General features: G+C 36.7%; 1 protein-coding gene across 2 annotated transcripts in view; it reads left to right on the top strand.

The window, feature by feature from the left end:
• The window catches only part of DYNC2H1 (dynein cytoplasmic 2 heavy chain 1), a 410146-nt gene that overhangs the window by 363065 nt on the left and 32533 nt on the right, over positions 1–14548 (top strand). For both annotated transcript variants that reach the window (XM_067567730.1, XM_067567720.1), the window contains exons 86-87: positions 11995–12104; positions 12457–12538. In XM_067567730.1, coding sequence (XP_067423831.1) covers positions 11995–12104; positions 12457–12538 — 192 coding nt within the window. The remainder of the gene's footprint in view (positions 1–11994; positions 12105–12456; positions 12539–14548) is intronic.

Raw genomic sequence — 14548 nt, 5'->3', positions numbered from 1 at the left:
ACAGGTACCACTGAGGGAAACCTTTCCAATAACTGTGCATTGTGTACACATGTACATCAAGAGTGGAACGGACATGTGTGACACATCTCAAAAAACAATAGCTATGAAAGGTTAGTAACCATTTTTTCTTTTTCAATCTGAAAATCCTCTTTTTTTTTTTTAATTGAAACCCCATTTTTCAGTTAGAAGTTCTGGCTGAAATAATTTCAACCGGTTCTACTTAGCACCCTTTGAATTTAATCTGGAGTTATGGAAGATCAGCATCTCTGAAAATTAGGCCAGAAATTGAGGCACACGCAAGTTATGGACACTTCTGAAAACTTGGGTCTTAATGTCTTATGAAATGTAACCATTTGTAAAGACCTGACTCCCATTGATTCAAGCCTCAAATTTCTAGACATAGCTTTTGACAATGGCTATTTTTGTATTTAATTCAATCTCATTTCAAAAGCAGAAATTAGACTGAAGCATGTCTTTTCTGCTGATGTCCCAAAACCCACAACTGCCAGCTCTGTGACTGCAAGAAATTGATTGTGAGGATGATCCGTGTTCAGTGTTCCAGAGGAAAATTGGAATAAAAGCCCAGGCCAATGTTAGTATGTGCATTCTTAGAAAACATCTTCACATGAGAGAAAAATTTTTGTGTCAACAAAGGGATTTAGTCTTCTGTATTTCATCTGGGGATATAAGTTACTATTTATATACTCAATAATGTATTAGAAACCATGCTATATACATATGCCTGATTTAAAGCTGCACTTTCTGTAAGTATTTTATTTAATCCAATAAGAATCATCAGCATTCTTACATTTTCAATGAAAGCTGCTTTCCACTTTAAAGTAATAAATCTGAAAAGATGTCATGATACAATATTAATAAAAGTTGCACATTTAAGTTGTTAAAATTTAATGTGCAGCTTGTTCAGTTTGGAATAACATATTTTTCATAACATCTTGATCCTTCATCATGAAACAATGATCCAGCGGAGCTATTGCTGGGAATAAAATGTAAAAAAAAAACATAACCTGAATTAATAATAATGCTTATATCTTGCATTATTTTCAAAACTCTCTAGCTGTGGTGAAGTTCTGTCAAGCTGGCAAACAATAGAAAAGCACTCATGAGAAATAGGACAACCTCATCTGCCACTTGTACCTCTTCTTCTGCACCTAGTAGTCCTCAGACTGATGGTGAAACTGGGAATTCATCCCCATTTCAGAATGCCAACTTATACCTTTGCCCTTCTGAAGACTGCTGCTCCTGTCTCCCTGTGGCATGGGGTGAAGTTTCATCTGACTGTTAAAGGTCTTTCAATCCAGTACCATTCTATGCAGCCATCCAGCCTATCTTCCCCATCCTGCTAGTGTATACGTTAGCAACTGCACCTATTCAGTCATTACTAAATTCTGTTTTGATACTTTGGATAAATGTTCTTCCATCCAAGAAAAGCAAACAAACAGCCTCCAAAACTATCAGTGAATATTGGAATTTTGCCCATGTTTTTGTGACTAAACTATAATTTTTTTTTAGGAAAAATACCAGTATTTAAAAAGGGGTGCTATGATGAGCTGCAATCAGTAAAGCACAATGTAAAACTGATAGTGGTCTCTGACAAAAAACTAAAGTGATAAGTGAATTTTAATATATGTGGTAGAAAGGAATTATGTGGTATTTGCATATGAAAATTATACCTCTTACGTTATGCTTTCAGATCCTTTGCCAATGTTAAACTCCAATCTCAGATACTGCAAAAGTGGCAGCAAAGCATATTAATGTACCAAATTGCAAATACAATCGACCAATCTTTTCATTTTTCAATATACATTGATTACAGTAACTTTCATTCTCTCTGCATCTAATTACATTGAGTTTGATGCTAATAGTGGATCTATTAATGACTGCCAATTTATTCAAAATAATTTTTGATAAAGGAAGTTATTGTGCTTAATTTATTCATTTATTTTCATAATCAGACATGCCTGTCAAAATACGTTCTTTATTTTTAGAGTAGTGAGTCAATTTATTGCTAAAGAGAAACTGTTTTTGTTGTTGATTATGTTTTGGACTGTGGGCACTTTTGGTGGGAATCGGATGGGTCAGGGGAATTGACAATGGTCAACCAAACATTTTACTTCTTGGCCACTGGTTATAATTCCCACAAGTCAGTGGTGATTCAAAGTTAACATCATTTGACATCTGTTTGTTTGACTATATGAAAAAAGACAGTCATCCAATTTGTAGTAGAAACAAGTTTCCCTATCAGAAATAAACACTATTACCACTTGGCTTTCTTGTTGTCAGTCCCATCGGAGAGGACAAGGATTTAATAATATGAGACAGATCTATGCAGTTTTTTTTAAGCTCCCTTCTAGTGGAATTTGAGCCACATAGGAGAGAGAGTGTATAGAAAGCTTTCACTGCCCCTACCAGTATAGTACCTCTTTTGCAGATAAAGAGAAGTCTTCAGTTTCCAGGACTATCATCTAGCACCTTCCATTAGCACAAATTCACCTGCCTACCTAAGTACTTACTTGGTCCTGTTTAGTCTTTTGTGAAAAGTGGGGTCTCCAGGGAGAATAGTTTGGAAGAGTTTTTTTTCAGCTCATATGAATAGAAGATGAATGTAGATAACTTCAGAACATGAATGTCAGAAGCAGAGTTCCTGATTTAATATTCATTGTTTGGATTTATACATGTTTCTGGTGTTGGGTTAGCAGGTGAATCACAACATACTTGTTATACGGCATGGAGGTCCTTAGTGGAAATCAAATCCTTATTTACAAGTTCATTGATCAAAGAACTCAAAACATTCTTCCAGGTGTTGCATGCACTATTCAAATAAGAGGAGACCAAGGACTAATGAAGATGGAGTACTCTCTGAAAGCATTGACCTTACCTGCACTGAATGAGAAGAGTATTTGTTTAACTCAAGACAAGTTGTAACTAGAATTTAAACAAAGGATGCATGAATTGCCACAAGAATGAAGACTATGTCTCAGAAAACATTTTAAAAAGCAGATATAGTTTTGTTAGGTGGTCTTACAAAATGCAGATTTGAGGAGACCTTGGAAAGGAAAATCAATTGTGATAATAAGTACTATAATTTGAAAGGCAGTAAGGCATTCTGGAATTTCATATGGCTAAGTCATACTGCATTATCAATATCTATAATTAGCAGTATTTTAATTTTTCATTTATGTGTTTATGAATAATTTTACTCTTGGGAATTCACATTAAAATAGAGACTGCTCCTAGCACATTAATATTTTAGCATGTATCAGATCTCTGGTGCTTTAAGCTACTCTGAACCTGCCTTAAATCTTGAGTAGGATCTGTGATGGGGCATAGTGTCCACTGGTCTGATTCTCAATCTGTGCAGAATTCTTGTAGTGTAGTCAATGCCAGTGAGCTATTCAGCAAGCAGCACAGTTGAGAAAAGGGGCATAGCAAAAGAGAAATGAGATGCTGTGTGTGATCCTATGGTTATGGCTATTCCAACTAACCTGCTTGTAAAGAAAACAGAAAACCACATCATATTTTGTACTGCTCAAAGGTTGCTCTGTATGACTATGGCACTGGGAACAACCGTGTCGAATGACCAGAAGAAGCCCTCCCCAGACCAACAGTTTCAGCTGCTTTTGTGCCATGGGGGAAGGAGAAGCACCTCATACTTCAAAATACTGCAGAAGGCAATATGACTATGGTTGTTTAAATTTCTTTCAGGGAGCATGGTATGCAGTATTTATCAGTAATCCTCTAGGAACGGGGTAGTTTGTGTTCACCACTGCGCTGTCCTGTAGCCTCTTGTTGGTGTTGGGACTAAGGAACAGGAACATGGCCCGTGTGGGCCATTTAAGTTAGTAGAAGAGTTTGCCACTCCCTCCTCCTTTCATTCTTTAGCACCTGCAACTGTTAAGGAAAAATACTGGGGTGTCGTGTTCCCCTCGCTCCCCCTTCCTTTACACTTCCCCCTGCACAACTGCAGACACAGTCTAGTACTGTATGTCTAGTATATTTAGCTGCAGAGAAAGTACAAGCTAGTAAAACATAAAGTAAGAATGCTGTCGAGTGGATGTATTATCTGATGACAATAAGATGGAGGAAATATCCCGAAGTATATTTTTAGAGGCCTATTCCAATGTGCAACTTGTTTTGTGTGGTTTAAAATTAATGTGTTCGCTAACATTTAGAATTTATACCTGTATTCAGCACTCTGCTATTCTTATTAAATGTAAGAAAACAGTAATCTGTGGAAAGTTGATTCTGGTTTGATAAAAGTAAATTATCACTGCAACTGAAATTAGATCATATTTGCTAATGCTTCCCTGAGCTATGCCTTCTTGCATATGTGCTTCTGGCATATTGTTACCTAGCATGTTGATCCTAATGCATTCAGAAGTTTTATGCTCAAACTCTGTGCTGTTATTCAGATTTACTGAACAAACATGGGGTTTCTGGGGCATGTCAAAATGAAATGGGAAAATGGTATTTTATTTGAAAGCAGTGAATAGTAATTTTGGTCTACACTCAAAAAAATCAAAGGCAAAATTGATAAAAAGAAAAATTACATTGTCTTATGACTCAGAATATGATCACCACATGATGTGAACTCAGGGAAGGCCTTTTCCCTAAAGCATAGTATTCTGTATGTGTTCCTTCTAGCTTACATAGATTCCAACAGATAGCATTGGTTCCCAAAAAATTACATCACTTCCTTTGGGCTTGTCTACACTTGAAAGTTAACATGAAACTTAATCCGGAATAAGATAGGGTGTGAATTTAAAGCAGATTAACTATTTCTGCTTACTTCCATGTATGGACACTCTTATTCTGGAATAAGAGTGCCTTATTCCTCAATAAGAGCCTTCACACATGGAGTTAATCAGCAATATATATTCCAAAATAACTCCCAGTGTAGACAAGACTGGAGTTTTATACAATTTTTTACTTCAATAGAAGACCCTTTTGGGGATAAGACAAAGGATAAAAATACTGAAGCATAGAATACATTTATAATTAGTCAAAACTTGAGTGCTTGACTCATATTGTAAAGGAGTTATATGAACCTAAAGTTGTATAAATGATAATGTGAAAATCTGGTGGCCTCTGTTCATTTCTTCTCTCTGCTGTTCAGTACAAGGTGTTCAATTGTTTGGGGATTATAGAAGATAAGAACAGTTTTTTCTTTTAAATGGAAAATACAGTTCTTAGATGTTAATGTACTACATGTGAAAATGTTACTTGAAACACCTGAGACCATCCTAGCAGATTTATTTTGGAAAAAAAAGAAAATCTTATATATATAATATAAAGAAAGTGATTCTGTGCTAAGTCACATTAATGTAAAGTTTAAAAATATTCTACTAGGAATTGCTTTGAAAAACTCTTTTGATATATCTGCCAAGTTATTTTTCGTACTATATTTTTAATCATCATATGCAAAATTAATCTGCAAAGGTAGTTTTTATAACATTTTAAAAGCTAGTTTGATCACAGCAATAAGAAATCTAACATTGTTTTAAAAAAGATTTAAGTAGTGCTCATCTCAACAATTGTATAAAGGGTTTGTGTTGCAGCTTTTTATTTTTGTGGGACAATGTGTTTGGGTATGTGGAAGATTCAGAGTTGTGAGTGTCATTCTTGCTATGGTGGAGAGGCTTTCTTGAAGAGGAGGATAAGGTGACATTTCCTAAAGATGTTTGGGCTCTGGAGTCACCTAATATTCTTTGAAATTTCATTCCGTAGCCAGAGATAGTCAACCAATAATGATTTGACTCCAGCTCTCGTGCACTTCATCCTGGGCTTTATAAACTATATTGTCTGTCTCAGAGGAACACAACTGTGACAGTAGTTCATAGATAGAAATTTGATCTTTAATGTAGCTGGGGCTTGATCCATTAACTTTTTTGAAGATTAAGACCAAATCTTAAATGGCATCTGAAACTGACTAGGAAGCAGTGAAGGAGCTCGAGCATAGGCTAGTGATGGCCTAAACCATGGAAGAGGAGTCAGGCAACCAGATCCTGTACCAACTGGAGCATTGTAAGTGGCCAATATAGCTGCATCAAGAGTTCTTTAGTGACCTGAAAATAAAAAAAAAAAAAAAGAATCCTACAGAAAAATGGAAATATGGACATATTGCAAAGGATGAGAACAAAAGAATACAACGAAAATGGAGGATCAAAATCAGAAAGGCTAAGGCACCAAATGAGTTACACATACCAAGAGACTTAAAAGGCAATACAATGTTTTATAAATATATTAGGAACAAGAGAAAGACAAAGGAAAGTGTAGGTCCTCTACTTAGCAGAGAAGGAGAGCTAATAACAGATAAGACCCAGAAGAGTGAGGTGTTTAATGCTATTTTGCTTAAGTCTTCACTTAAAGGTTAATTGTGACCAGATGCTTAACACAATTAATATTTATGGCAAGAGGGAAGGAACACAAGTCAGAAAGAACAGGATAAGGTATATTTATATAAGTTAAATGTTTTCAGGTAGACAGTGTCTGATGAAATTCACCCTACGGTACTTAAGGAATTATCTAAAGCAATCTAGGAACTTACGTAGTTAACTAAAACAAGTATCTTTGAGAATTCTTGGAGAATGGCTGAGGGAGGCTGCGTGAAAAGCAACAAATAGGAAGGGAGCTGCAAGGAGCAGGCAGACAGGGCCAGGGCCATATAAGAAGAGCTGCAGGTCAGAGCAGAGACAGGCACTCCCTGGAACTTGAGGAGGGAGGACTGGCTGCCTTGCAGACTGATGGCAGCTAGCACATTGGACAGAGCAGTGCTTCAGGCAGCGACCGGGAGGGTGAAAGAGAGCTCTGGGCCAGTGGCACAGACTTGCAGGCAGAGGCCTTGAGAAAAGGACAAAGAGGGTGCTGGAGCCACAGGGAAGTGGCCCAGGGAAAGGTACAGAGGAATTGGAGCAGATGAGGCAAGTGGCTACCATCTACAGGATCCCGGGCCAGGACCCGGAATGGTGGGCAGGACCAGGTCCCTCCTACTTCCTTGCCACCAGCGAAGTGGCTGGACAATTGGCTTCAGTAGCCACTGAGGTAAGTGGCTACACAGCAGACTCAATACTTTACCCTACATAGATAATGCAAAAGAAAGAGTAAATAAGTCTAAAAAAGACAGGCCTACATATACAATTCAAGGACTGGTTAAGATCATGCCTGGTAAACGAGTTAAGTGTGGGAATGGAAATTAATGGACCAAAAACTGGTGTGGCATGGCCACAGTCCTGGGAGCGATGCAGGTCCTGGAGAAGAACTGATAGCTACGAGGCACCACCAGCAGGGGGCACACTGGCAAGCAGAGCTATTCCCCAGAACAACCAGCAGGAGGCTCTAGAGTGGTGAGTTCACCCCATCACACAAACATATACAAGAGGGAATCAAAAAAGAACAGTGAAGATAGAAAAATACAGCTTCTGCCTCTGGTATTGATTTTCACTAGGAACTTCACTGCTAGAAAAACACAGGTACAGCACATAGTCTTACAAGCCATTCTGAGACCTGTCAAACTTTACCAGCATTGGACTATTTATAACCTTGCTTTTAGCTTCCTCTTTTGAGCCACAGGTTCACAGCAGTGTTGCAAAATATACAGTCTTGGTGGGTGAACCAGGCTTTTGTTACACAGAAGGCAAAAGGAGAGGGCTAGGAAAGAAGATAAATAAGGTAGAGAAGGAAAAGAACAGACTGAGAGGGGGAAGGAGAAGGTGACAAAGTTGCACATTCCAGATGGTGTTTGGGAGTTAGCCAGAGCCAGTGGAGGTGACAGTGTAATCTGTGTCCTTGTCTCTGTTGATACGGTCAGACATTTCTCAGGATCAGGACGACAAATGCACAATGTTGTCACGTTGGATCCCGGGTTCTCAGAAGGCTGTGGGGATGGCCAAGATGGTTGAAACTCACTTTGTCCCCTTCTTCCAGTCAGCAAGCATCACAGTAGCCAGCATCCCCTCATTATTTTGTCCACCAATTAGGTCAAATTTCTAACACACCATTTAATCTTTCTCTTTTCTTCCGCATCGTTTCCCATCAACATCTGTTGTTAAAGGTATTGTGACATTTTATGAATTATCCCTCACTTTTCACAAGTGAAATTACAAGTGGGGTAGTTTTGTATGACCAGTTATTACAACGGGGAAGCAGCAGACTCCATATATCTTAATTTTGATACATTCCCACATGACATTATCATAAGCAAACTAGGAATATATGGACAAAATGAAATCATAAGGTGGGTTCACAACTGGTTAAAAAAATGTTCTCAAAGAGTCGTTATCAATGGTTCATTCTCAAACTGGAAGGCTGTATCTAGTTGGGTCCAGTAGGGACCTTTCCTGGGTCCAGTATTGTCAATATTTTCATTAATGATTTAGATAATGCAGTTGAGAATACACTTCTAAAATTTGCAGAGGACACCACACTGGGAGGAGTTGCACACACTTGTGTGTGCAGAACGAGAAATTAAAATGACCTTAATAAATTGGAAAATTGCTCTGAATTTCAAACTGAATTTGAGCCAACAATATAATGTAACTGCAAAAAAAGCTAATGTCATTCTGGGGGTGTATCAAGAGGAAAGTTATATGTAAGACATGAGATATAATTTCTCTGCTCTGCACTGGTGAGGCCTCAGTGGAATATTGTGTCCAGTTTTGAGTGCCACACTTCTAGAAAGGTGTGGATAACTTGCAGAGAGTCCAGAGGAGAGCAACAAAAATGATCAAAGGTCTAGAAAACCTGACTTATGGGGAAATGTTAAAAAACCTGGGCACATTTAGTCTTGAAAAGAGAAGACTTGGTGAGGATATCATAACAATCTTTGAATATGTAACCTTATTATAAGGAGAATAGTAATCAGCTGTTCTCCATGTCTACTGAAGAAAGGAAAAGAAGTACTCATCTTAATCTGCAGCAAGAGAGATTTAGGTTAGATATTAGGAAAAAATTTCTGATTATAAGGATAGTTAGGTGTTGAAATAGTTTACCAAGGGAGGTTTTGAAATTCCCGTCACTGGAATTTTTTAAGAACAGGTTGGACAGAAATCTGTCATGGATAGTCTAGGTATACTTGGTCCTGCCTAACACGGGACTAGACTAGATGACCTCTTAAGGTCCCTTCCAGCACTATGTTTCTATGATTTAATAATTGGCTTCACGTTCAGCTTCAGATATAATGTTTTACAATAGTCCAGCTTGGAGGTGATAAATGCATGTATCGCCATGCTCAGTTCCTCATCCTGGGGGGAGGGGCAAAGATTTCTTGCTAGTTGCAGGTGACAGAAGGCATTTTCAGAAACTGTTGCTATCTGGTCATCCACGCATAGTGAGGAGTCACACATGTTCCCAAGATTTCATACCAGTTTGACAACTGGGTGTATATGGCATAAGTGGAAAGTGGGGACAAAAATATCTCAGCTATTCATTATAGTATTTCCCCCTTTCCAATAGCGTTGGTTTGGTTTTTCATGGGTTTAGTTTGAGGCAGCTGCTCTTCATTCAAGAGTCATTCTGTAATTTTAGTAGTGGTAGTATCAGTGGTGAATGAGTTATATATATATGAGTGTTGTCTGCATATTGTTAGTATTTGAGCCCATCATGTCTCACTCTCTCCCAATAGTCTCATGTAGATATTGATAAGAAGGGGGGATAAATATGAATATTAAAAATGTATTGATTCCTGTTTCTTAGTTGGTGTCTTTATGAATTATAAGTATATTTTTCCTGACTCTTTTTATGTAAAAGTTTTATTTAATTTAAAAGTATTAAGGATATCCTTCTCATATGCTGTACTGTGTACCAATGCAAGTAACAATTTCATGTTTACTTTTATGATCTAATGAAAACTTTTTGTAGAGCAAACTTCCCAGCCATAATTAATTATATTAATTTAGACGTTAATGGAGTGAAATCTGACTGTTGGCCATGCTGACCTTTTTAATTAGATTAAACATGTGGATTATATTCCTGCCAATATCTCTCTTTAACAGTTAAAAGTTTATTTGAAAACACTAATAAAATGAATTTATTAAATACAAATTGAAATAATTGTGTGGCCTCTTATAGTATACTAAACAATTTAAAATCTCTCCTTCTAATATAATCCACAATTATTGCTGTACAATAAAAGGGATTACTGTTATTTAGAGTCAGTAGGAGAAGCATGCAGACAAGAGCAATTAACTGCATATTGTTAGCTAATGAAAGTGGAAAGCAAAAAAACTAACTAGCCATAATTGTCTGGAATGAGGGCTCATGATCTGTGTTGTGACAGATTTAAAGGTCGTTGGATTAAATGTTTGAGTGTGGTAGAAACATGATGAAGATCCCTTTTGACACATTGACAGAGAAAAAACTACAATTAATTAAGTGATAATTTATATGTATTTTAGATGACTTTCCCATTTCTAAGTTAATTTTATGGAAGCAGCCTACTAACAATTTAAAGGAATCAGAAAAGTATGCTTTCTTCAGCAAGATGTGTATGTTTGGTAGGTACAATGTGTAATTATAAAATTTGAGTAGCTTCACATTTTTTTTTTATTCCCTCAGAATCTAGAGTATACTCTTAGTCACAGTTACACGCATTATGGTACTTAGCAAAGAGCACAACTTGCCATCCTTTCTATATGGTGATAACAAAGAATTTGTGGGCTGGTATTTATTGGGTTAGTATTAGGCGTTAACCTTTCCATATACAAGTAGTTAGAAGTGTATGCTGTTGTTTAATATTGAGAAGCCACAGTCAGGAATGGGGCTCCATTGTGTAAATAAATATGAAGATATCCTCTCTCTCCTGAAGGTCTTGCAATCTAAAGCCCGGAGTTTAAAAAACAGGATCTTCAAAGTTAAACTCTTAAATTCTAATTCAGACAACTAAACAACTACCATGATTTTTAAAATGTGCTGAGCACCCAGTAACATCGACTGACGTCAGTGGAAACTGCTAGGTCTCATCACTTTCAAGAATTGGGCCTTTCATTCATAAACTTAACTTTAGGATCCTCATGTGCTGCAAGAACGTATCATGGAAACAAATAGGACTTTCAAGCACTCATGACCAAAATAATTTTACAGTTGTGTCATTCAGGACTACAAGAATCCTGGAAAAAAGTGCTGAATGTAGCATTGAGGAAACCATCATTTTTAATTACTATAGGTATTCAAGAGTAGACTATATGTGAAATTAAGAGATTCAGAGTAAAGGGAAAACATACATTCTGGATAGGGGGATGGATAGGAGAATCAAGGAGCTCTTTTCCAGCACTATCTCCTGTAACTCTGTATTATAATATAGATGTAATTTAGTTCCCATCAAAATTACATACTCTCCATATAATCATACCAGATATTTTGAAGGGATATCAATGGAATATACTTTAAAATGGTTCTTTCACACTACAGCATGAAAATCAGACTTTCTGTATTTAAAAGGTGATTTCCACAAAAGAAAATAAGCGGTCATAAATTGAAAGAAATTCAGTAATCTATCCAAACTAAATAAATTAATAACAATAATGATGATGATATTTGACTGGGACACATCACCACTTGGAAATAATTTTAATTAGAAACTATGGTTTACCAAAGGTGAAATAGGAATGCTAGACAACAGCCTAAAAATCCAGTGTTGATATGCAAGGAGCTGAGTTCTTCAAGTGGGCTGCATTGTACAAAGGATGGAAAGGTTTTTAAGAATATGTATAATGGTGAGTCACATCACAGAAATACAAAATGAACTACTGTCTTCAAAATGTTAAATGCTGCTTGGTTTTGTTTATTTTCTAGTTGCCATTACCAAATAGTGAGAATTAATGTTCCTCTTTAAGATTATAGTACATTTATACTAACACATTCATCATTAATCACCACAGCTGATAAAATTGCACCAATTGAAAGTGCTAGAAGATCAAGCAATAAGTTACTGGTTTAATTGTTCTCCCAATTAATGGGCTATGTGTTTTTTATTTTTTTAAGAACTGGGTAGATAAAGCAGAAAAAAAGACACTGCTCTTGGACACCCTTGACCTCTCAGAGCTCTTCCATCCAGATACATTTCTTAATGCTTTACGCCAGGAAACAGCCAGGTAGGTGACATGAAGCAGCTTATTTACATATTTCTCAGTGCATTATTCCCCTCTCCCCTTTATATACACTTTTATTACTGTGCCTTCATTATCAAGAAGCACACTTAACATATGTCAAAATAGTATCCTTAATCATCTTATTTTCTTATTATTTACCCGGTGGTAAAATAACTACTTTGTTATTTCAATGCTGAAAAAATCCTTTACTTTGTTTCAAAATTCTAAATATAATATTCTTTTAAATTTATATTATGTGATGCAATCAACAGTGTGACCAGCTTGATCCTGTTTTTATATTTGAATTTCCTATTATGTGCCTGTGACATTTAGGGTATATTTGTTTATCTTTTAGGGTAATGAACTGTTCGGTGGACAACCTTAAATTTGTAGCATCATGGAAGGGTCAAATACAAGAAGCAAAACTCCAAGTTAAGGTACTATGCTCACTCAGATTTCCATCTGAATTTGTGGAGCTTAAATATAACAGAAAGATAGTGTTTAGAATCACAACATGGATATTACAAAAAGCGTTGCTGGAATGTCTTGTGGCAATCAGAAGCCAGATGTTTCATGGCATTTAGGGAGCTTTCCAACAAATGTGGAACGCATATCTAGGGAGCCTTCAGACAAATATCACTGCCAGGTGCGGTACTGTACCTGAAATATAAAGGATCTTCAATAATTTACTTGTACAAAAATATTAGTACAGTAGAATACTATTATTAATGTTCTGGAGAGGTAAAGAGGAGCATGGGGACAGTTTTGTTTTTAGTTTTGGTGTTGGGATTTTGGTTTTGGGGTGTTTGTTTTTTTAGTTATAATCATCATCTTCGAACTGTTCTTCCTCTATTTTTTCATCTGTCCTTCAAATAAGAATTTAAAGTATAACCCTGCCTGATAATCTCTAACAGTTGTCCACATAGTACTTAAAGACCTTGTGGCATTTAATAAGATGTGTAAAGGGACATAAAAATAAATATCTTTAGCATCATGGTAAACATTTTCTTTTTTAGTAAAACAGGCTCTAATGACCAAGACTGTGTGTAAGGAATTGCTGAACCTCTGAGAGGGGATTTTTAAAGGAGTTAGATCTCCAAATTTTTAAGGGGCATCTATCCTCTTTAAGATCCAAACCCTTATCACTGGTACATTAACAACACAATCTGTACACAACCAGTATCTAACACATTCTTTTGTAAAGCAATCAAATATATTGTATATTAAACACTATATATAAAATATGGTGATGCATAGGATCCAAAATACATACTGTATTGCATAATAAAAGACTAAATACTTTATACCAGACTATATTGTAGTAAGTGAGACTCAGAATCATCTTCTTTGTCATTATGTGCATAATTAAACAAGCTGAGATGAGGTCATGCAAATCTAACATTCAAGTGACAAGTTGGACAAGTTCTGTAAACTTTGGGCTAAATTGACATTGTCTCCTTAATTATGCCACCAAATGTGGACATCTCTGTCTGCATGTTGTGGCAAAGCACCCATTCAGTCTTGCTGGGCTAGGGCTGTCTCCTCTGGCGGGATAGGTCTGGGGTAAATTTGCCTCTCACTGGACAAGTCTTTTCCCTCTCGCCTCAGCGTCTCTGTCCTAGAATGTTTGAGGTGGGCCTTGGTTTAGGCCTCAGGAAGGTCCTTCCAACGCCGGTTATAGAGGACAATTTTGGTTTGAGTGATCATGAGTTAATTCAGTTCAAGATAAATGGAAGGAAAAAATAGGTCTACAACTAAGATCCTTGATTTAAAAGAAGGCAAAAAAATGAAGACAATTAGTTAGGGAAGTTGAATCAACTGAAGAACTCAACTATCTGAATGAGGAGGAGTGTTGGGATTATTTTAAATCAAAATTGAAGAAACTATCTGGAGCCAGTATCCAAACAAAGGGAAAAACTCATAAGGAAAGGTTGTAGACCACACTGGATGAACAAACAGGTTATTAAGGGAAAAACTACAAGGAATGGAAAAAGGGTTGGATCAGCAAGGAAAGCTATCTTTTGGAGGTCAGAAAGTGTAGGGATAAAATGAGAAATGCCAGAAGCAAAGCAGAGCAAAGGAAATTAAAACCAGTAGTAAAAGATTCTTTAACCATATAAATAAAAAGAAGTGAGACTGATAAATCCTGAGGACAGAGTGGAGGTTAAAGATAATCTAGGTATGTCCCTAGAATATTTTGGTTTAGTTTTTAGTAAGGGTAACAAGGATCTTGGGGGCAGTGGCAGGGTACCTAATGTGAACAAGGATATGGAAATACAAATTACCATATCAGATCTGGAAGCCAGACCCAAACAGTTTATGGGACCAAATCAGGCTAATCTCCATTCAAGAACATTAAAGGAACTGGCACATGAAATTTCAAGTCCAATAGCAAGGGTTTTAATTAATCCATAAACTCAGGGATTGTACCCTAAGACTGGATAATT

This window comes from Emydura macquarii, unplaced genomic scaffold (genome assembly GCF_026122565.2).
Source record: "Emydura macquarii macquarii isolate MOO-44397 ecotype Brisbane River unplaced genomic scaffold, CSIRO-AGI_Emac_v2 contig_318, whole genome shotgun sequence".
Taxonomy (NCBI): Eukaryota; Metazoa; Chordata; order Testudines; family Chelidae; genus Emydura; species Emydura macquarii.
This window is presented reverse-complemented; position numbering and strand designations above follow the sequence as displayed.